This window comes from Carcharodon carcharias, chromosome 5, assembly GCF_017639515.1.
Source record: "Carcharodon carcharias isolate sCarCar2 chromosome 5, sCarCar2.pri, whole genome shotgun sequence".
NCBI classification, from domain to species: domain Eukaryota; kingdom Metazoa; phylum Chordata; class Chondrichthyes; order Lamniformes; family Lamnidae; genus Carcharodon; species Carcharodon carcharias.
The window spans coordinates 13,128,478-13,152,259 of record NC_054471.1 but is presented as its reverse complement, the minus strand read 5'-3'; the positions used below and the strand labels follow the sequence as shown (position 1 = coordinate 13,152,259).

Genomic DNA, 23,782 nt, shown 5'->3' with positions numbered 1-23,782 from the left:
GGAAACTACAATGGTATGAGGTATGAGTTGGCTCAGATAGATTGGGGAACTTTATTAAAAGGTATGATGGTGGATAGACATGGCTACAATTTAAGGAATGAATGTATGCATTCATTGCAACAGTTGCTCCTTTCTGGCGCAAAAACACAACAGGAAAAGTGGCCCAAACATGGCTAACAAAAGAAATTAAGGATAGTATTAGTTTCAAAGAGGAATCATATAAAGTTGCTGAAAAAAGTAGCAAGCCTAAGGGTTTGGAGCAGTTCAGAATTTAGCAATGGAGGACCAACAGATTGATTAAGGGGGAAGAGTAGAGTCTGAGAGTAAACTTGAAAGGAACATAAAAGTGGAATGTGAAAGCTTCTATAAGTGTGTAAAAAGAAAAAGATTAGTTAGTCTGAAACAGGAGAATTTATAATATAGAACAAGGAAATGGCACAGCAATTAAACAGCTACTTTAGTTCTGTCTTCACAAAGGAAGACACAAATAACTTCCCAGAAATATTAGGGAACCAAGGGTCTAGTGAGAAGGAGGAATTGAAGGAAATCAGTATTACTAAAACAATAGTGCTGGAGAAATTAATGGGACTGAAAGTTGATAAATCCCCAGGGCCTGATAATCTACATTCCAGGATACTAAAGGAGGTGGCCATGGAAATAGTGGCTGCATTGGTTGTCATCTTCCAAAATTCTGTAGATTCTGGAACAGTCCCTGCAGATTAGAGGGTGCCAAATGGAACCCCATTGTTTAAAAAAGGGAGGGTGGGAGAAAACAGTGAATTACAGACCAGTTAGCATTAGGTTGATCCTCTATCTGATGTTAGATCAGTGGTAGGGAAAATGTTAGAGTCTATTATAAAGGATGTGATAACAGGACACTTAGAAAATATCAATGGGATTAGACAAAATCAACATGGATGTATGAAAGGGAAATCATGTTTCATAAGCCTACTGGAGTTTTTTGAGGACATTGCTAGCAGAATAGATAAGGGAGGACTGGTGTATTTGGACTTTCAGAAAGCTTTTAATAAAGTGCCACGTAAGAGGTTAGTGTGTAAAATTAAAGCACATGGGATTAGGGGTAATATGGCATGGATTGAAAATTGGTTAACAGAGAGTAGGAATAAATGGGTCTTTTTCGAAGTGGCAGGCAGTGACTAGTGGGGTACCGTGGGGATTAGTGTTTGGGCTCCAGCTGTTCACAATATATATCAATGATTTGGATGAGGGAACCAAATGTAATATTTCCAAGTTTGCTGATGACATGAAACTTGGTGGGAATGTGAGCGATGAGGAGGCTGTTAAGAGGCTTCAAGGCAATTTAGACTGGTTGAGTGGGCAAATACACACTAGATGCAGTATAACATGGATAAATGTGAAGTTATTCACTTTGGTACGAATAACAGAATGGCAGAGTATTATTTAAATGGTGATGGATTGGGAAATGTTGAAGTACAAAGGGACCTGGGTGTCCTTGTACACCAATCACTGAAAGCAAGCATGCAGGTACAGCAAGCAGTTAAGAAGGTAAATGGTATGCTGGCCTTCACTGTGAGAGGACTTGAGTACAGGAGCAAGGATGTCTTACTGCAGCTGTGAGACCATACTTGGAGTAGGGTGGTGAGCCTATGGAATTCTCTACCACAGAAGGCTGTGGAGACCAAGTCACTGAATATATTTAAGAAGGAAATAGACAGATTTCTAGACTCTAGACGTGTCAAAGGGTATGGGGAGACAGCTGGAATTCGGTGTTGGGATAGAGGATCAGCCATGATCATACTGAATGCCGGAGCAGGCTCAAAGAAACAAATGACCTTCACCTGCTCCTATTTTCTATGTTTCTACCCAAACTGATTCTACATCTTGATCTTCCCAGCCAAGATCATTTTTCACGATTGTATTGATCTCATTCTTCAATAACTGAACTGCTCATCTACTTTTATTTTCTTCCGACCTTTCAGAAATGTCAAATACCCTTGAATATTCACCCTTGTTTACCTTACAACTATGACCTTGTAATGGTTATTATATAACTATTTATTTCTATTTGCGCAATCAATTCATCAATCTTGTTATGAATGCTGCATTCAGATAAAGAGCCTTTAATATTGCCCTTTTACCACATTTCCCTACTCTGGCCTTATTTGCTGGTGCACTCTTATCTTTGTTAGCTCTGTTCCTCCCTGCCATACTCTGGCAATCATTCCCCATATCACTGCGCTGCACGATTGCCTTGTCTTTTCTTGTTAATTTTTTAAATCTCCCCTCCTGTAAACTCTACCCCCCACCACCACCACCCCCCCCATCCCCAACCACTATTTAGCTTAAAGCCCTCTTGATAGCCATAGTTTTTTTGATTCGCTAGAACACTGGTCCCAGCACGATTCAAGTGAAGACCTTCCCAATAGTACAGCTCCCACTTTCCCCAGTACTGGTCATTGCTGGATAATTATCTGCCGCAAATGTTACTTCCACTTGTCAGCCCCAAGCCTGGATATTGTCCAGGTCATGCTGCATTTGGACATGGATTGCTTCAGCATCAGAGGAGTTGTGAATGGTGCTGAACATTGTGCAATCATCAGCAAACATCCCAACTTCTGACCTTATGATGGAAGGAAGGTCATTGATGAGGCAGCTGAAGATGTTTGGGCCGAGGACACTACCCTGAGGGGAACTCCTGCAGTGATGTCCTGGAGCTGAGATGACTGACCTCTAACAACCATAACCATCTTCCTTTTGCTAGGTATGACCCCAACCAGCGGAGAGTTTTCCCACAATTCCCATTGACTCCAGTTTTGCTGGGGCTCCTTGATGCCACACTCAGTCAAATGCTGCCTTGACGTCAAGGGCAGTCACTTTCACCTCACCTTGGGAGTTCAGCTCTTTTGTCCATGTTTGAGCCAAGGCTGTAATGAGGTCAGGAGCTGAGTGGCCCTGATAGAACCCAAACTGAGCATTAGTGAGCAGGTTATTGCTGAGCAAGTGCTGCTTGATAGCACTGTTGATGTCCCCTTCCATCACTTCACAGAATCAGAGTGCAGCAGAGGCCCTTTGGCCCATCGAGTCTGCATCGACACGTGAGAAACACCTGACCTATCTACCTAATCCCATTTACCAGCACTTGGCCCATAGCCTTGAATGTTATGACGTGCCAAGTGCTCATCCAGGTACTTTTTAAAGGATGTGAGGCAACCTGCCTCCACCACCCTCCCAGGCAGCGCATTCCAGACAGTCACCATCTTCTGGGTAAAAAAGATTTTCCTCACATCCCCCCTAAACCTCCTGCCCCTCACCTTGAACTTGTGTCCCCTCGTGACTGACCCTTCAACTAAGGGGAACAGCTGCTCCCTATCCACCCTGTCCATGCCCCTCATAATCTTGTATACCTCGATCAGGTCTCCCCTCAGTCTTCCCTGCTCCAACGAAAACAACCCAAGTCTATCCAACCTCGCTTCATAACTTAAATGTTTCATCCCAGGCAACATCCTGGTGAATCTCCTCTGCACCCCCTCCAGTGCAATCACATCCTTCCTATAATGTGGCGACCAGAACTGCACACAGTACTCCAGCTGTGGCCTCACCAAGGTTCTATACAACTCCAACATGACCTCCCTACTTTTGTAATCTATGCCTCGATTGAGAAAGGCAAGTGTCCCATATACCTTTTTCACCACCCCACTAACATGCCCCTCCTCCTTCAGAGATCGATGGACACACACGCCAAGGTCCCTTTATTCCTCAGAACTTTCTAGTGTCATTCCGTTCATTGAATACTTCCTTGTCATGATGGGGCGGTAATTGGCCGGATTGGATTTGTCCTGCTTGTTGTGTACAGGACTAACCTGGGCAATTACCACATTGCCGGGCAGATGCCAGTGTTGTAGCTGCACTGGAACAGCTTGAGTGCTTCAATTATTATCCCTTTTGCGGTAAGAGATGGTTAAGGGAAGGTTAAGGATGGAGGGGAATTTCTGAAATATGTCCTGGAGAACTTCTTTAGCCAGGATGCTCTTGGCCTAACTAGAAAGGAGAGGACTGCTGGATCTGGTGCTAGGAAATAAGGTGGATCAAGTGGACCAAGTGTTTGTGGGGGGAACATTAGGTAAGAGTAATCGTTGTATCATAAGGTTTAGAATAGTAATGAAGAAGGGCAAGGAACAATCTAAAGAATAACTTCAAAATTAGAATCCCAGTATGACAAAACAGGATCTCAAAGACTGACAGGGAAAACTAACAGAACAATGGGTGATCTTTAAGGAAGCGATGTTTCAGGTGCAAGCTGCTACATTCCAATAAGGGAGAAAGGTCGGGAATCAAAACCAGGGCTCCTTGGATGGAGAGAGAGATACAGAATATGAAGAAGGAAAAAAAGTGGGTGTACGTGAATTCTTCAAACAAGATCCAGATGACATGAGGGAAAATAAGACTGGCAAGGAGAGAATAGCAGAACAGAATGGCAGTCAACAGGGAATCAAAAATCTTCTACCAAACGTAAATAGTAAGTGCTCCCTCCATCCCTCCCTCGCCCCCCCATGCTCCCTCCCGCCCAAAGCCCTCTCCCGCCCTCGCTCCCTCCCAAAGCTGCCAGGTGCCCTCACCCTCCTGCTCTCCTGCCCTTGCGCTGGGGGGGGGGGGGGGTTGAGGGAAGAAGGAGGGCGAGAGAGAAGGGAGGGGTCAGGATGTGGAGGGAGGGGCCAGAGCATGAACTCACGTGAAAGAATCTGAGCGTTGGTCACTGGCGATCGCAAACAGGTCAACATCAGGATCCAGGAGAGGGCAAGTCCCAAACTGGAACAGAAAATCAATCAGGAGCGCAGAAAACACATTTACCCCCCAAACTACCCCTTCATCCCAATCCCAGTGTAGCCCCTCCTGCACGCACACCCTCTCCCGCACGTTTGTTATCAGTAACAAGGTTATTAATCAATAAATATAGGAATAGCATATGGGTTAGTATGCAAAATTAAAGCACATGGGATTAAGGGTAATATATTGGCATGGATCGAGAACTGGTTAAAACAGGAAACAGAGTGGGAATAAATGGGTCATTTTCAGAGTGACAGGCGGGTGTCTAGTGGCGTCCTGCAGGGATCAGTGCTTGGGCCCCTGTTATTCACAATATATATCAATTATTTGGATGAGGGAACCAAATGTAATACCACCCTGCTCTCAAGCACACATGTCCATCCTTGACCTGCTGCAATGCTCCAGTGAAGCTCAACGCAAACTGGAGGAACAGCACCTCATCTTCTGACTAGGCACTTTACAGTCTTCCAGACTGAATATTGAGTTCAACAATTTCAGATCATGAACTCTCTCCTCCATCCCCACCCTCTTTCCGATCACCCTCCTTCCAATAATTTATTTACAAATATATTTTTCTTTTCCCACCTAATTTTGAATTTATTTCGATCTATTGCTTTATCTCCACCTTTTAGCCCACTTCGATCCCTTCCCTCAACCCCACCCACATTCGGGCCATCTACCATTAGCTTGTCCTGCTTGCTTCCCTTAAAGTCCCCATTAACACATCCTTTAGATAATATCACCACCGTCAACACCCCTTTGTTCTTTTGTCTATGATATCTTTGGCAGTCTCTTCTAGGCCTCCACCTATCACTAGCCCCCTATTGAGCTCTACCTGTCCCACCCCCCTCTACCAGCTTATATTTCATCTCATTTCTATATTTTTAGTTCTGATGAAGGGTCATACGGACTCGAAACGTCAACTGAATCCCTCTCCGCAGATGCTGTCAGACCTGCTGAGTTTTTCTAGGTATTTTTGTTTTTGTTCCAGATTTCCAGCATCTGCAGTATTTTGCTTTTATATTATTGTAATATTTCCAAGTTTGCTGACAACACAGAACGAGGTGGGAATGTGAGTTATGAAGAGGATGTTAAGAGGCTTCAAGGCAATTTAGGCAGGTAGAGTGAGTGGGCAAAGACGTGGCATGTATAATGTCGATAAGCGTGAAGCTATCAACTTAGGTAGGAAAAATGGAATGTCAGTATTATTTAAATGGTGATAGATTGGGAAATGTTGATGTACAAAGGGACCTGGGTGTCCTTGTACACCAATCACTGAAAGCAAGCATGCAGGTGCAGCAAGCAGTTAGGGCAGCAAATGACATATTGGCCTTCAGTGTGAGAGGATTTGAGTACAGGAGCAAGGAGTCTTACTACAGCTGTACAGGGCCTTGGTGAGACCACACCTGGAATATTATGTGCAGTTTCGGTCTCCTTACCTAAGAAAGGATGCACTTGCCATAAAGGGAGTGCAGCAAAGGCTCACCAGACTGATTATTGGGAAGGAATGATTGTTGTATGAGGAGAGATTGGGCTGACTGGGCCTGCATTCACTGGAGTTTAGAAAAATGAGAGAGGATCTCATTGAAACATATAAAATTCTGACAGGGACGGACAGACTGGATGCAGCAATCATGATTCCTCTGGCTGGGGTCGAGAACAAGGGGTCTTAGTCTTGTAATACCACCCTGCTCTCAAGCTCACAAGTCCATCCTTGACCTGCTGCATTGTTCCAGTGAAGCTCAACGCAAACTGGAGGAACAACACCTCATCTTCCAACTAGGCACTTTACAGCCTTCCGGACTGAATATTGAATTCAACAACTTTAGATCATGAACTCTCTCCTCCATCACCACCCCCTTTCCGATCACCCTCCTTCCAATAATTTATAATTTTTTTAACAAATATATATATTTTTTCCCACCTAATTTTAAATTTATTTCGATCTATTGTTTTATCTCCACCTTTTAGCCCATTTCGATCCCTTCCCCCACCCCACCCACATTCGGGTGGGTCATTTAGGACTGCGATGAGGAAAAATTTCTTCACTCAGAGGGTGATGAACTGTGGAATTCTCTACCACTTAATATATTTATGAAGGATATAGATAGATTTCCAGACTCTAAAGTGCATCAACCGGTACGGGGAGAGAGCAGGAGTAAGGTGTTGTGATGGAGAATCAGCCACGAACATACTGAATGGCAGAGCAGGAGAGAAAAATGAGAGAGGGGGTCAAGGGGAAAGAGGACCAATAGAGAGCGAGAGAGAGAGAGATAGAGAGAGGAGCAAGAGAGGGAGGGAGAGAGAGAGACGAGCGAGAAAGACAGAGGGATACTGGATTCATCAACGGTAAAACGAACAGGGTAAGAGTGTGTACGTGCGCGAGACTTAAACAATGAACAGAGGGTGATCATTCTGGTGGAGACGGAATGAAAGAGAATAGAAGCTTTCTTCCCACTGCTCTGAGATTCCATTGTACATATAATTCAGTCAGGAGTCAGCTGACAGAGTTTGACCTTTATCTCTTTCAGATATGAATGTTGATGTTGTCATGTGCCTAACAGGGAAGGAATAAGTGGTCTTCATCGAGAATTAATTTACAGTTGTCAATCTCGACCTGTCACTTCCAACCCAGCAACACAACCACTCCACGAAACAGAGAATGTGAGGACGGAGCAGACTGACCCTCACTTCACAGAGAATGTGAGGACGGAGCAGACTGACCCTCACTTCACAGAGAATGTGAGGACGGAGCAGACTGACCCTCACTTCACAGAGAATGTGAGGACGGAGCAGACTGACCCTCACTTCACAGAGAATGTGAGGACGGAGCAGACTGACCCTCACTTCACAGAGAATGTGAGGACGGAGCAGACTGACCCTCACTTCACAGAGAATGTGAGGACGGAACAGACTGACCCTCACTTCACAGAGAATGAGGACGGAGCAGACTGACCCTCACTTCACAGAGAATGTGAGGATAGAGCAGACTGACCCTCTCTACACAGAGAATGGGGGGGACGGAGCAGACTGACCCTCACTTCACAGAGAATGTGAGGACAGAGCAGACTGACCCTCACTTCACAGAGAATGTGAGGACGGAGCAGACTGACCCTCACTTCACAGAGAATGGGGAGGACGGAGCAGACTGACCCTCACTTCACAGAGAATGTGAGGATGGAGCAGACTGACCCTCACTTCACAGAGAATGGGGAGGACGGAGCAGACTGACCCTCACTTCACAGAGAATGTGAGGACGGAGCAGACTGACCCTCACTTCACAGAGAATGTGAGGACGGAGCAGACTGACCCTCACTTCACAGAGAATGTGAGGACGGAGCAGACTGACCTCACTTCACAGAGAATGTGAGGACGGAGCAGACTGACCCTCACTTCACAGAGAATGTGAGGACGGAGCAGACTGACCTCACTTCACAGAGAATGTGAGGACGGAGCAGACTGACCCTCACCACAGAGAATGTGAGGACAAAGAAGACTGACCCTCACTTCACAGAGAATGTGAGGACGGAGCAGACTGACCCTCACTTCACAGAGAATGTGAGGACGGAGCAGACTGACCTCACTTCACAGAGAATGTGAGGACGGAGCAGACTGACCCTCACCACAGAGAATGTGAGGACAGAGAAGACTGACCCTCACTTCAGAGAATGTGAGGACGGAGCAGACTGACCCTCACTTCACAGAGAATGTGAGGACGGAGCAGACTGACCCTCACTTCACAAAGAATGTGAGGACAGAGCAGACTGACCCTTACTTCACAGACAATGGGGGGGACGGAGCAGACTGACCCTCACTTCACAGAGAATGTGAGGACGGAGCAGACTGACCCTCACTTCAGAGAATGGGGGGGAACGGAGCAGACTGACCCTCACTTCACAGAGAATGTGAGGACGGAGCAGACTGACCCTCACTTCAGAGAATGGGGGGGACGGAGCAGACTGACCCTCACTTCACAGAAAATGGGCAGGACGGAGCAGACTGACCTTCACTTCACAGAGAATGTGAGGACGGAGCAGACTGACCCTCACTTCACAGAGAATGGGGGGGGAACAGAGCAGACTGACCCTCACTTCACAAAGAATGGGGGGGGAACAGAGCAGACTGACCCTCACTTCACAGAGAATGGGGTGGGAACAGAGCAGACTGACCCTCACTTCACAGAGAATGGGGGGGGAACAAAGCAGACTGACCCTCACTTCACAGAGAATGTGAGGACAGAGCAGACTGACCCTCACTTCACAGAGAATGTGAGGACGGAGCAGACTGACCCTCACTTCACAGAGAATGTGAGGACGGAGCAGACTGACCCTCACTTCACAGAGAATGTGAGGACGGAGCAGACTGACCTCACTTCACAGAGAATGTGAGGACGGAGCAGACTGACCCTCACTTCACAGAGAATGTGAGGACGGAGCAGACTGACCTCACTTCACAGAGAATGTGAGGACGGAGCAGACTGACACTCATTTCAGAGAATGTGAGGAAGGAGCAGATTGACCCTCACTTCACAAAGAATGTGAGGACAGAGCAGACTGACCCTTACTTCACAGAGAATGTGAGGACGGAGCAGACTGACCCTCACTTCACAGAAAATGTGAGGACGGAGCAGACTGACCCTCACTTCACAAGAATGTGAGGACGGAGCAGACTGACCCTCACTTCACAAGAATGTGAGGACGGAGCAGACTGACCCTCACTTCACAGAGAATGTGAGGACGGAGCAGACTGACCTTCACTTCACAGAGAATGTGAGGACGGAGCAGACTGACCCTCACTTCACAGAGAATGTGAGGACGGAGCAGACTGACCCTCACTTCACAGAGAATGTGAGGACAGAGCAGACTGACCTTCACTTCACAAGAATGTGAGGACGGAGCAGACTGACCCTCACTTCAGAGAATGGGGGGGACGGAGCAGACTGACCCTCACTTCACAGAGAATGTGAGGACGGAGCAGACTGACCCTCACTTCACAAAGAATGGGGGGGGAACAGAGCAGACTGACCCTCACTTCACAGAGAATGGGGTGGGAACAGAGCAGACTGACCCTCACTTCACAGAGAATGGGGGGGGGAACAGAGCAGACTGACCCTCACTTCACAGAGAATGTGAGGACAGAGCAGACTGACCCTCACTTCACAGAGAATGTGAGGACGGAACAGACTGACCCTCACTTCAGAGAATGGGGGGGACGGAGCAGACTGACCCTCACTTCACAGAGAATGTGAGGACGGAGCAGACTGACCCTCACTTCAAAGAGAATGGGGGGGGAACAGAGCAGACTGACCCTCACTTCACAAAGAATGTGAGGACAGAGCAGACTGACCCTTACTTCACAGACAATGGGGGGACGGAGCAGACTGACCCTCACTTCACAGAGAATGTGAGGACGGAGCAGACTGACCCTCACTTCACAAAAATGTGAGGACGGAGCAGACTGACCCTCACTTCACAAGAATGTGAGGACGGAGCAGACTGACCCTCACTTCAGAGAATGGGGGGGACGGAGCAGACTGACCCTCACTTCACAGAAAATGGGCAGGACGGAGCGGACTGACCTTCACTTCACAGAGAATGTGAGGACGGAGCAGACTGACCCTCACTTCACAGAGAATGGGGGGGGAACAGAGCAGACTGACCCTCACTTCACAGAGAATGGGGGGGGAACAGAGCATACTGACCCTCACTTCACAGAGAATGGGTGGGGAACAGAGCAGACTGACCCTCACTTCACAGAGAATGTGAGGACGGAGCAGACTGACCCTCACTTCACAGAGAATGTGAGGACGGAGCAGACTGACCCTCACTTCACAAGAATGTGAGGACGGAGCAGACTGACCCTCACTTCACAGAGAATGTGAGGACAGAGCAGACTGACCCTCACTTCACAGAGAATGTGAGGACGGAGCAGACTGACCCTCACTTCACAGAGAATGTGAGGACGGAGCAGACTGACCCTCACTTCACAGAGAATGTGAGGACGGAGCAGACTGACCCTCACTTCACAGAGATGTGAGCGAGCACTGACCCTCACTTCACAGAGAATGTGAGGACGGAGCAGACTGACCCTCACTTCACAGAGAATGTGAGGATGGAGCAGACTGACCCTCACTTCACAGAGAATGTGAGGACGGAGCAGACTGACCCTCACTTCACAAGAATGTGAGGACGGAGCAGACTGACCCTCACTTCACAGAGAATGTGAGGACGGAGCAGACTGACCCTTACTTCACAGAGAGTGTGAGGACGGAGCAGACTGACCTCACTTCACAGAGAATGTGAGGACGGAGCAGACTGACCCTCACCACAGAGAATGTGAGGACGGAGCAGACTGACCCTCACTTCACAGACAATGGGGGAGACGGAGCAGACTGACCCTCACTTCACAGAGAATGTGAGGACGGAGCAGACTGACCCTCACTTCACAGACAATGGGGGGGACGGAGCAGACTGACCCTCACTTCACAGAGAATGTGAGGATGGAGCAGACTGACCCTCACTTCACAGAGAATGTGAGGACGGAGCAGACTGACCCTCACTTCACAAGAATGTGAGGACGGAGCAGACTGACCCTCACTTCAGAGAATGGGGGGGACGGAGCAGACTGACCCTCACTTCAGAGAATGGGGGGGACGGAGCAGACTGACCCTCACTTCACAGAAAATGGGCAGGACGGAGCAGACTGACCTTCACTTCACAGAGAATGTGAGGACGGAGCAGACTGACCCTCACTTCACAGAGAATGTGAGGACAGAGCAGACTGACCCTCACTTCACAGAGAATGTGAGGACGGAGCAGACTGACCCTCACTTCACAGAGAATGTGAGGACGGAGCAGACTGACCCTCACTTCACAGAGAGTGTGAGGACGGAGCAGACTGACCTCACTTCACAGAGAATGTGAGGACGGAGCAGACTGACCCTCACTTCACAGAGAATGTGAGGACAGAGCAGACTGACCCTCACTTCACAGAGAATGTGAGGACGCAGCAGACTGACCCTTACTTCACAGACAATGGGGGGGACGGAGCAGACTGACCCTCACTTCACAGAGAATGTGAGGACGGAGCAGACTGACCCTCACTTCACAAGAATGTGAGGACGGAGCAGACTGACCCTCACTTCAGAGAACGGGGGGGACGGAGCAGACTGACCCTCACTTCACAGAGCATGTGAGGACGGAGCAGACTGACCCTCACTTCAGAGAATGGGGGGGACGGAGCAGACTGACCCTCACTTCACAGAGAATGTGAGGACGGAGCAGACTGACCCTCACTTCACAGAGAATGTGAGGACGGAGCAGACTGACCCTCACTTCACAGAGAATGTGGGGGGAACAGAGCAGACTGACCCTCACTTCACAGAGAATGGGGGGGGAACAGAACAGACTGACCCTCACTTCACAGAGAATGGGGGGGCGGGGAACAGAGCAGACTGACCCTCACTTCACAGAGAATGGGGGGGGAACAGAGCAGACTGACCCTCACTTCACAGAGAATGGGGGGGGAACAGAGCAGACTGACCCTCACTTCACAGAGAATGTGAGGACGGAGCAGACTGACCCTCACTTCACAGAGAATGTGAGGACGGAGCAGACTGACCCTCACTTCACAGAGAATGTGAGGACGGAGCAGACTGACCCTCACTTCACAGAGAATGTGAGGACGGAGCAGAATGACCCTCACTTCAGAGAATGTGAGGACGGAGCAGACTGACCTTCACTTCACAAAGAATGTGAGGACAGAGCAGACTGACCCTTACTTCACAGACAATGGGGGGGACGGAGCAGACTGACCCTCACTTCACAGAGAATGGGGGGGGACGGAGCAGACTGACCCTCACTTCACAGAGAATGTGAGGATGGAGCAGACTGACCCTCACTTCACAGAGAATGTGAGGACGGAGCAGACTGACCCTCACTTCACAGAGAATGTGAGGACGGAGCAGACTGACCCTCACTTCACAGAGAATGTGAGGACGCAGCAGAATGACCCTCACTTCACAGAGAATGTGAGGACGCAGCAGAATGACCCTCACTTCACAGAGAATGTGAGGACGCAGCAGACTGACCCTCACTTCACAGAGAATGGGGGGGACGGGGCAGACTGACCCTCACTTCACAGAGAATGGGGAGGATGGAGCAGACTGACCCTCACTTCACAGAGAATGTGAGGAAGGAGCAGACTGACCCTCACTTCACAGAGAATGTGAGGAAGGAGCAGACTGACCCTCACTTCACAGAGAATGTGAGGACGGAGCAGACTGACCCTCACTTCACAGAGAATGGGGAGGACGGAGCAGACTGGCCCTCACTTCACAGAGAATGTGAGGACAGAGCAGACTGACCCTCACTTCACAGAGAATGTGAGGACGGAGCAGACTGACCCTCACTTCACAGGAGGGAAAAATCTTCAAGTCGCGGCGAGAGTCAATTCCACTGATCTGTTACCTTTGTTAGAGTTTGGAGGATGGCGAATCTGTCTGCGGCCTGCGGCAATCCAACATACAATGTCTTATCCAACCGTCCAGGGCGCAGTATAGCAGGGTCAATAATATCTAAAAACACACAACGGCAAATACGGAACAGTCAATCACCATCAATCTAACCGTGACGCTCCCGCAGCCTGACTGAAACTGGGACACTCCCCGCGGCCTCCCTGAAACCCAGGACACTCCCCGCGGCCTCCCCGAAACCGGGACGCTCCCCACAGCCTCCCTGAAACAGGGACACTCACCACAGCCTCCCTGAAACCCGGGACACTCCCCGCGGCCTCCCTGAAACCGGGACACTCCCTGCAGCCTCCCTGAAACCGGGACACTCCCTGCAGCCTCCCTGAAACCGGGACACTCCCTGCGGCCTCCCTGAAACCCAGGACACTCCTTGAAACCCAGGACAATCCTTGAAACCCAGGACACTCCCCTCGGCCTCCCTGAAACCGGGACGCTCCCCGCGGCCTCCCCGAATCCCGGGACACTCCCCACGGCCTCCCTGAAACCGGGACGCTCCCTGAAACCTGGTACGCTCCTCCCGGCCTCCCTGAAACCTGGTACGCTCCTCCCGGCCTCCCTGAAACCCGGGACGCTCCCCGCAGCCTCCCTGAAACTCGGGACGCTCCCCGCGGCCTCCCTGAAACCGGGACACTCCCCGCGGCCTCCCTGAAACCGGGACACTCCCCGCGGCCTCCCTGAAACCGGGACACTCCCCGCGGCCTCCCTGAAACCGGGACACTCCCCGCGGCCTCCCTGAAACCGGGACACTCCCCGCGGCCTCCCTGAAACCGGGACACTCCCCGCGGCCTCCCTGAAACCGGGACACTCCCCGCGGCCTCCCTGAAACCGGGACACTCCCCGCGGCCTCCCTGAAACCGGGACACTCCCCGCGGCCTCCCTGAAACCGGGACACTCCCCGCGGCCTCCCTGAAACCGGGACACTCCCCGCGGCCTCCCTGAAACCGGGACACTCCCCGCGGCCTCCCTGAAACCGGGACACTCCCCGCGGCCTCCCTGAAACCGGGACACTCCCCGCGGCCTCCCTGAAACCGGGACACTCCCCGCGGCCTCCCTGAAACCGGGACACTCCCCGCGGCCTCCCTGAAACCCGGGACACCCCCCCGCGGCCTCCCTGAAACCCGGGACACCCCCCGCGGCCTCCCTGAAAGAGGGACACTCCCTGCGGCCTCCCTGAAAACGGGACACTCCCCGCGGCCTCCCTGAAACCCGGGACACTCCATGCGGCCTCCCTGAAAGAGGGACACTCCCCGTGGCCTCCCTCAAACCGGGACACTCCCCGCGGCCTCCCTGCAACCGGGACACTCCCCGCGGCCTCCCTGAAACCGGGACACTCCCCGCGGCCTCCCTGAAACCGGGACACTCCCCACGGCCTCCCTGAAACCGGGACGCTCCTCCCGGCCTCCCTGAAACCTGGTACGCTCCTCCCGGCCTCCCTGAAATAGGGACGCTCCCCGCGGCCTCCCTGAAACTCGGGACACTCCCCGCGGCCTCCCTGAAACCGGGACACTCCCCGCGGCCTCCCTGAAACCGGGACACTCCCCGCAGCTTCCCTGAAACCGGGACACTCCCCGCGGCCTCCCTGAAACCGGGACACTCCCCGCGGCCTCCCTGAAACCGGGACACTCCCCGCGGCCTCCCTGAAACAGGGACACTCCCCGCGGCCTCCCTGAAACAGGGACACTCCCCGCGGCCTCCCTGAAACCCGGGACACTCCCCGCGGCCTCCCTGAAACCCGGGACACTCCCTGTGGCCTCCCTGAAACCCGGGACACTCCCCGCGGCCTCACTGAAACCCGGGACACTCCCCGCGGCCTCCCTGAAACCCGGGACACTCCCCGCGGCCTCCCTGAAAGAGGGACACTCCCCGCGGCCTCCCTGAAACCGGGACACTCCCCGCGGCCACCCTGAAACCGGGACACTCCCCGCGGCCTCCCTGAAAGAGGGACACTCCCCGCGGCCTCCCTGAAAGAGGGACACTCCCCGCGGCCTCCCTGAAAGAGGGACACTCCCCGCGGCCTCCCTGAAAGAGGGACACTCCCCGCGGCCTCCCTGAAACCCGGGACACTCCATGCGGCCTCCCTGAAAGAGGGACACTCCCCGCGGCCTCCCTCAAACCGGGACACTCCCCGCGGCCTCCCTGCAACCGGGACACTCCCCGCGGCCTCCCTGAAACCGGGACATTCCCTGAAACCCGGGACGCTCCCCGCGGCCTCCCTGAAACTGGGATACTCCCCGCGGCCTCCCTGAAACCCGGGACACTCCTCGCGGCCTCCCTGAAACTCGGGACACTCCCCGCGGCCTCCCTGAAACCGGGACACTCCCCGCGGCCTCCCTGAAACCGGGACACTCCCCGCGGCCTCCCTGAAACCGGGACACTCCCCGCGGCCTCCCTGAAACCGGGACAGTCCCCGCGGCCTCCCTGAAAGAGGGACAGTCCCCGCGGCCTCCCTGAAACCGGGACACTCCCCGCGGCCTCCCTGAAACCGGAACACTCCCCGCGGCCACCCTGAAACCCGGGACACTCCCCGTGGCCTCCCTGAAACCGGGACCTTCCCTGAAACCCAGGAGGCACCTCCCGGCCTCCCTGAAACCTGGTACGCTCCTCCCGGCCTCCCTGAAACTCGGGATGCTCCCCGCGGCCTCCCTGAAACCGGGACACTCCCTGCGGCCTCCCTGAAACCGGGACACTCCCCGCGGCCTCCCTGAAACCGGGACACTCCCCGCGGCCTCCTTGAAACCGGGACACTCCCCGCGGCCTCCCTGAAACCGGGACACTCCCCGCGGCCTCCCTGAAACCGGGACACTCCCCGCGGCCTCCCTGAAACCCGGGACACTCCCCGCGGACTCCCTGAAACCGGGACACTCCCCGCGGACTCCCTGAAACCGGGACACTCCCCGCGGACACCCTGAAACCGGGACACTCCCCGCGGACTCCCTGAAACCGGGACACTCCCCGCGGCCTCCCTGAAACCGGGACACTCCCCGCGGCCTCCCTGAAACCGGGACACTCCCCGCGGCCTCCCTGAAACCGGGACACTCCCCGCTTCCTCCCTAAACCGGGACACTCCCCGCGGCCTCCCTGAAACCGGGACACTCCCCGCGGCCTCCCTGAAACCGGGACACTCCCCGCGGCCTCCCTGAAACCGGGACACTCCCCGCGGCCTCCCTGAAACCGGGACACTCCCCGCGGCCTCCCTGAAACCGGGACACTCCCCGCGGCCTCCCTGAAACCGGGACACTCCCGGCGGCCTCCCTGAAACCGGGACACTCCCCGCGGCCTCCCTGAAACCTGGGACATTCTCCGCAGCCTTCCTGAAACCGGGACATTCCCCACGGACTCCCTGAAACTGGGACACTCCCCGCGGCCTCCCTGAAACCGGGACGTTCCCTGAAACCCGGTACGCTCCTCCCGGCCTCCGTGAAACCCGGGACACTCCCCGCGGCCTCTCTGAAAGAGGGACACTCCCCGCGGCCTCCCTGAAACTCGGGACACTCCCCGCGGCCTCCCTGAAACCCGCGACACTCCCCGCGGCCTCCCTGAAACCGGGACACTCCCCGCGGCCTCCCTGAAACCGGGACACTCCCCGCGGCCTCCCTGAAACCGGGACACTCCCCGCGGCCTCCCTGAAACCGGGACACTCCCCGCGGCCTCCCTGAAACCGGGACACTCCCCGCGGCCTCCCTGAAACCGGGACACTCCGCGCGGCCTCTCTGAAACCCAGGAAACTCCCCGCGGCCTCCCTGAAACCCGGGACACTCCTCTCGGCCTCCCTGAAACCCAGGACACTCCTGCGGCCTCCCTGAAACCCAGGACACTCCACCCGGCCTCCCTGAAACCCGGGACACTCCCCGCAGCCTCCCTGAAACCGGGACACTCCCTGAATCCCGGGACACTCCCTGAAACTGGGACACTCCCCGCGGCCTCCCTGAAACCCGGGACGCTCCCCGCGGCCTCCCTGAAACTGGGAATTTCCCCGGAACACTCCCTGAAACCGGGACACTCCCCGCGGCCTCCCTGAAACCGGGACACTCCCCGGAACACTCCCTGAAACCGGGACACTCCCCGCGGCCTCCCTGAAACCCGGGACTCTCCCCGCGGCCTCCCTGTAACTGGGATACTCCCCGGGACACTCCCTGAAACTGGGACACTCCCCGTGCCCTCCCTGAAACTGGGACACTCCCCGCGGCCTCCCTGAAACCCGGGACCTTCCCTGAAACCCGGTACGCTCCTCCCGGCCTCCGTGAAACCCAGGACTCTCCCCGCGGCCTCCCTGAAACTGGGATACTCCCCGGGACACTCCCTGCAGCCTCCCTGAAACCGGGACACTCCGCGCGGCCTCCCTGAAAGAGGGACAGTCCCCACGGCCTCCCTGAAACTGGGATACTCCCCGGGACACTCCCCGCGGCCTCCCTGAAACTGGGACACTCCCTGAAAGAGGGACACTCCCCACGGTCTCCCTGAAACTGGGACACTCCCTGAAAGAGGGACACTCCCCGCGGCCTCCCTGAAACTGGGACACTCCCCGCGGCCTCCCTGAAACTGGGACACTCCCCGCGGCCTCCCTGAAACTGGGACACTCCCCGCGGCCTCCCTGAAACTGGGACACTCCCCGCGGCCTCCCTGAAACTGGGACACTCCCCACGGCCTCCCTGAAACTGGAACACTCCCCGAGGCCTCCCTGAAACTGGAACACTCCCCGAGGCCTCCCTGAAACTGGGATACTCCCCGGGACATTCCCCGCGGCCTCCCTGAAACTAGGATACTCCCCGGGACACTCCCTGAAAGAGGAACACTCCCCACGGCCTCCCTGAAACTAGGATACTCCCCGCGGCCTCCCTGAAACTGGGACACTCCCCGCGGCCTCCCTGAAACTTGGATACTCCCCGGGACACTCCCCCGGCCTCCCTGAAACTGGGATACTCCCCGGGACACTTCCCACGGCCTCTCTGAAGCCGGGACACTCCCCGCGGCCGCACTGAAACTGGGTTGGATTTACTCCGCGGCAGTTGCCAGAGGTTCCCATAACCCGCTGAATGTGGAGCTGGACCACATTAAACAGGGAATGATCTCGACTCCTATCACTGTCTGAATGACAAGGTTCAGGGCCACACAGCTGAACCACACAATAGGTTTTAGAGGAACAAATTCAACAGGCATTCGCACCCTGTAATTCCAGCCCAACTGGTGATGCCCATGCAGTTGAATGGCCTTTGCCATCCCTCTGAAGGACAAGTGTAGTAGACACAAGGGAACACCACCAGCTGCAAGCTTTTCCCCAAGAGCAGTCACCTTCCTGACTTGGAAATATATCACCGTTCCTTCACTGCCACTGGGTCAATGTCCTGGAATTCCCTCCCTAGCAGCACTGTGGGCTCCACATTCCCCAGCTTTTCCCACAGGTAGAAATTGTCCGTCCCAAAGAACAGCCTGCTTCAGTCTGTTCTTTTTAGTCTTCTCTTTAGCTCTGAAGAAGAGTCATAAGGACTCGAAACGTTAACTCTGTTTTTCTGTCCACAGATGTGGTTAGACCTGTTGAGTTTTTCCAGCATTTTCTGTTCTTGTTTCAGTCTGTGCTTGGAGTCTAAGGTCACCAAGGCTCTTTGACAGCGCCTTGCAAACCCAGGATCACTACCATCTAGAAGGACAAGGGCAGCAGATACATGGGAACACCACCACCTGGAAGTTCCCCTCCAAGTCACTCACAATCCTGACTTGGAAATATATCGCCGTTCCTTCACTGTCGCTGGGTCAAAATCCTGGAACTCCCTCCCTAACAGCACTGCGGGTGTACCCACACCACATGGACTACAGTGGTTCAAGAAGGCAGCTCACCACCTTCTCAAGGGTAATGTGGGATGGGCAATAAATGCTGGCCCAGCCAGCAAAGCCCACATCCCAGGAAAGTCACTGTTTAAAAATAAGGGGTCATCCTTTTAAAACAGATATGAGGTGAGATGTTTTCACTCAGAGTCTTTGGAACTCTTTTTTCAAAAAGGTGGTGGAAGCAAAGTCTTTGACTATTTTTAAGTCAGAGGTGGATAGATTCTTGGTAAGCAAGGGGGTGGGATGCAGATTTAAGTTTACGATTAGACTAGCCATGATCTTATTAAATGGTGGAGCAGGGCTCAAGGGGCTGAATGGCCTACTCCTGCTCCTTGTTCGTACGTTCGAAAGAAAAACCTCATTGCCTAGGGTCTGACACGGGTGATCTCGTCACCTGGAAAATAGTGACCATTTCAGGTCATAAGATCATGACCAAGTATGAAATACACAATCGGCAGCAGCAACAATTCACATTTTTCACAAGAAAATGGAATTATGCAACATGATCCCCAAAACCCTGAGAAAGGTCCAAGTAAGGAACCAATTTCATTAGCACAGACTATCTAACAGCCCATCATCCTGTGTCAAAATCACCACACAACTTCACTGATACACAATCACAATGGGACAGAGCCATCAGATTATGCAGCCACTCCCTCAGGGGAGGGGATTTACCATAAGCATCCAACCTCAGAAGGACTGAGTCACTGATATCACCCCCTGTCCACCAAAGAGAGGGATTTACCAAGATATCCAAACCCTCCCACACCCCGATAGCCACCCCCACACTCTCACCTGGTCTGTTTGTGGCTGCCATGATGAACACCTGTTTCCGAGCTTGCAATCCATCCATCTCCGTCAGCAACTGGTTCACCACACGAACACTGGCACCAGACTGGGGAAGGTTGGGCAGGGTAAGAAGGGGAGGAGTGAGGCAGGAAGGGAGAGCGAGAGCGGGAGGGAGAGCGAGCGAGAGCGGGAGGGAGAGCAAGCGAGAGCGGGAGGGAGAGCAAGCGAGAGCGGGAGGGAGAGCAAGCGAGAGCGGGAGGGAGAGAGAGCGAGAGCGGGAGGGAGAGAGAGCGGGAGGGAGAGAGAACGGGAGGGAGAGCGAGCGAGAACGGGAGGGAGAGCGAGCGAGAGCGGGAGGGAGAGCGAGCGAGAGCGGGAGGGAGAGCGAGCGAGAGCGGGAGGGAGAGCGAGCGAGAGCGGGAGGGAGAGCGAGCGAGAGCGGGAGGGAGAGCGAGCGAGAGCGGGAGGGAGAGCGAGCGAGAGCGGGAGGGAGAGCGAGCGAGAGCGGGAGGGAGAGCGAGCGAGAGCGGGAGGGAGAGCGAGCGAGAGCGGGAGGGAGAGCGAGCGAGAGCGGGAGGGAGAGCGAGCGAGAGCGGGAGGGAGAGCGAGCGAGAGCGGGAGGGAGAGCGAGCGAGAGCGGGAGGGAGAGCGAGCGAGTGCGGGAGGGAGAGCGAGCGAGTGCGGGAGGGAGAGCGAGCGAGAGCGGGAGGGAGAGCGAGCGAGAGCGGGAGGGAGAGCGAGCGAGGAGAGCGAGCGGGAGGGAGAGCGAGCGGGAGGGAGAGCGAGCGGGAGGGAGAGCGAGCGGGAGGGAGAGCGAGCGAGAGCGGGAGGGAGAGCGAGCGAGAGCGGGAGGGAGAGCGAGCGAGAGCGGGAGGGAGAGCGAGCGAGAGCGGGAGGGAGAGCGAGCGAGAGCGGGAGGGAGAGCGAGCGAGAGCGGGAGGGAGAGCGAGCGAGAGCGGGAGGGAGAGCGAGCGAGAGCGGGAGGGAGAGCGAGCGAGAGCGGGAGGGAGAGCGAGCGAGAGCGGGAGGGAGAGCGAGCGAGAGCGGGAGGGAGAGCGAGCGAGAGCGGGAGGGAGAGCGAGCGAGAGCGGGAGGGAGAGCGAGCGAGAGCGGGAGGGAGAGCGAGCGAGAGCGGGAGGGAGAGCGAGCGAGAGCGGGAGGGAGAGCGAGCGAGAGCGGGAGGGAGAGCGAGCGAGAGCGGGAGGGAGAGCGAGCGAGAGCGGGAGGGAGAGCGAGCGAGAGCGGGAGGGAGAGCGAGCGAGAGCGGGAGGGAGAGCGAGCGAGAGCGGGAGGGAGAGCGAGCGAGAGCGGGAGGGAGAGCGAGCGAGAGCGGGAGGGAGAGCGAGCGAGAGCGGGAGGGAGAGCGAGCGAGAGCGGGAGGGAGAGCGAGCGAGAGCGGGAGGGAGAGCGAGCGAGAGCGGGAGGGAGAGCGAGCGAGAGCGGGAGGGAGAGCGAGCGAGAGCGGGAGGGAGAGCGAGCGAGAGCGGGAGGGAGAGCGAGCGAGAGCGGGAGGGAGAGCGAGCGAGAGCGGGAGGGAGAGCGAGCGAGAGCGGGAGGGAGAGCGAGCGAGAGCGGGAGGGAGAGCGAGCGAGAGCGGGAGGGAGAGCGAGCGAGAGCGGGAGGGAGAGCGAGCGAGAGCGGGAGGGAGAGCGAGCGAGAGCGGGAGGGAGAGCGAGCGAGAGCGGGAGGGAGAGCGAGCGAGAGCGGGAGGGAGAGCGAGCGAGAGCGGGAGGGAGAGCGAGCGAGAGCGGGAGGGAGAGCGAGCGAGAGCGGGAGGGAGAGCGAGCGAGTGCGGGAGGGAGAGCGAGCGAGAGCGGGAGGGAGAGCGAGCGAGAGCGGGAGGGAGAGCGAGCGAGAGAGCGGGAGGGAGAGCGAGCGAGAGCGGGAGGGAGAGCAAGCGAGAGCGGGAGGGAGAGAGAGCGAGAGCGGGAGGGAGAGAGAGCGAGAGGGAGAGCGAGCAAGAGCGGGAGGGAGAGCGAGCGAGAGAGCGGGAGGGAGAGCGAGCGAGAGCGGGAGGGAGAGCAAGCGAGAGCGGGAGGGAGAGCAAGCGAGAGCGGGAGGGAGAGAGAGCGAGAGGGAGAGCGAGCGACAGCGGGAGGGAGAGCGAGCGAGAGAGCGGGAGGGAGAGCGAGCGAGAGCGGGAGGGAGAGCAAGCGAGAGCGGGAGGGAGAGAGAGCGAGAGCGGGAGGGAGAGCGAGCGAGAGGGAGAGCGAGCGAGAGCGGGAGGGAGAGCGAGCGAGAGAGCGGGAGGGAGAGCAAGCGAGAGCGGGAGGGAGAGCAAGCGAGAGCGAGAGGGAGAGAGAGCGGGAGGGAGAGGGAGAGCAGGAGAGCGGGAAGGAGAGCGGGAGGGAGAGCGGGAGGGAGAGCGAGCGAGAGCGGGAGGGAGAGCGAGCGAGAGCGGGAGGGAGAGCGAGCGAGAGCGGGAGGGAGAGCGGGAGAGCGAGCAAGAGCGGGAGGGAGAGCGAGCGAGAGCGGGAGGGAGAGCGAGCGAGAGCGGGAGGGAGAGCAGGAGAGCGGGAGGGAGAGCGGGAGGGAGAGCGAGCGAGAGCAGGAGGGAGAGCGGGAGAGCGAGCGAGAGCGGGAGGGAGAGCGGGAGAGCGAGCGAGAGCGGGAGGGAGAGCGAGCGAGAGCGGGAGGGAGAGCGAGCGAGAGCGGGAGGGAGAGCGAGCGAGAGCGGGAGGGAGAGCGAGCGAGAGCGGGAGGGAGAGCGAGCGAGAGCGGGAGGGAGAGCGAGCGAGAGCGGGAGGGAGAGCGAGCGAGAGCGGGAGGGAGAGCGAGCGAGAGCGGGAGGGAGAGCGAGCGAGAGCGGGAGGGAGAGAGCGAGCGAGAGCGGGAGGGAGAGCGAGCGAGAGCGGGAGGGAGAGCGAGCGAGAGCGGGAGGGAGAGCGAGCGAGAGCGGGAGGGAGAGCGGGAGGGAGAGCGGGAGGGAGAGCGGGAGGGAGAGCGGGAGGGAGAGCGGGAGGGAGAGCGGGAGGGAGAGCGGGAGGGAGAGCGGGAGGGAGTGCGGGAGGGAGAGCGAGCGAGAGCGGGATGGAGAGCGGGAGAGCGGGAGGGAGAGCGGGAGGGAGAGCGAGCGAGAGCGGGAGGGAGAGCGGGAGAGCAGGAGGGAGAGCGATCGAGAGCGGGAGGGAGAGCGAGCGAGAGCGGGAGGGAGAGCGAGCGAGAGCGGGAGGGAGAGCGAGCGAGAGCGGGAGGGAGAGCGAGCGAGAGCGGGAGGGAGAGCGAGCGAGAGCGGGAGGGAGAGCGAGCGAGAGCGGGAGGGAGAGCGAGCGAGAGCGGGAGGGAGAGCGAGCGAGAGCGGGAGGGAGAGCGAGCGGGAGGGAGAGCGAGCGAGAGCGGGAGCGAGAGCGGGAGGGAGAGCGGGAGGGAGAGCGGGAGGGAGAGCGGGAGGGAGAGCGGGAGGGAGAGCGGGAGGGAGAGCGGGAGGGAGAGCGGGAGGGAGAGCGGGAGGGAGAGCGGGAGGGAGAGCGAGCGAGAGCGGGAGGGAGAGCGAGCGAGAGAGCGGGAGGGAGAGCGAGCGAGAGCGGGAGGGAGAGCGAGCGAGAGCGGGAGGGAGAGCGAGCGAGAGCGGGAGGGAGTGCGAGCGAGAGCGGGAGGGAGTGCGAGCGAGAGCGGGAGGGAGAGCGAGCGAGAGCGGGAGGGAGAGCGAGCGAGAGCGGGAGGGAGAGCGAGCGAGAGCGGGAGGGAGAGCGAGCGAGAGCGGGAGAGCGAGCGAGAGCGGGAAGGAGAGCGAGCGAGAGCGGGAAGGAGAGCGGGAAGGAGAGCGAGCGAGAGCGGGAAGGAGAGCGAGCAAGAGCGCGAGGGAGAGAGGAAGGAGAGCGCGAGAGCGTGGGA

General features: G+C 56.3%; 1 protein-coding gene across 1 annotated transcript in view; it reads right to left on the bottom strand.

Moving 5' to 3' along the window:
* nvl (nuclear VCP like) overlaps nucleotides 1-23,782 on the bottom strand; it is a 287,895-nt gene that overhangs the window by 8,225 nt on the left and 255,888 nt on the right. Inside the window, exons 18-20 of the mRNA XM_041188172.1 lie at nucleotides 19,955-20,054; nucleotides 13,275-13,381; nucleotides 4,712-4,788 (exon numbers count right to left, since the gene is read on the bottom strand). Coding sequence (XP_041044106.1) covers nucleotides 4,712-4,788; nucleotides 13,275-13,381; nucleotides 19,955-20,054 — 284 coding nt within the window. The remainder of the gene's footprint in view (nucleotides 1-4,711; nucleotides 4,789-13,274; nucleotides 13,382-19,954; nucleotides 20,055-23,782) is intronic.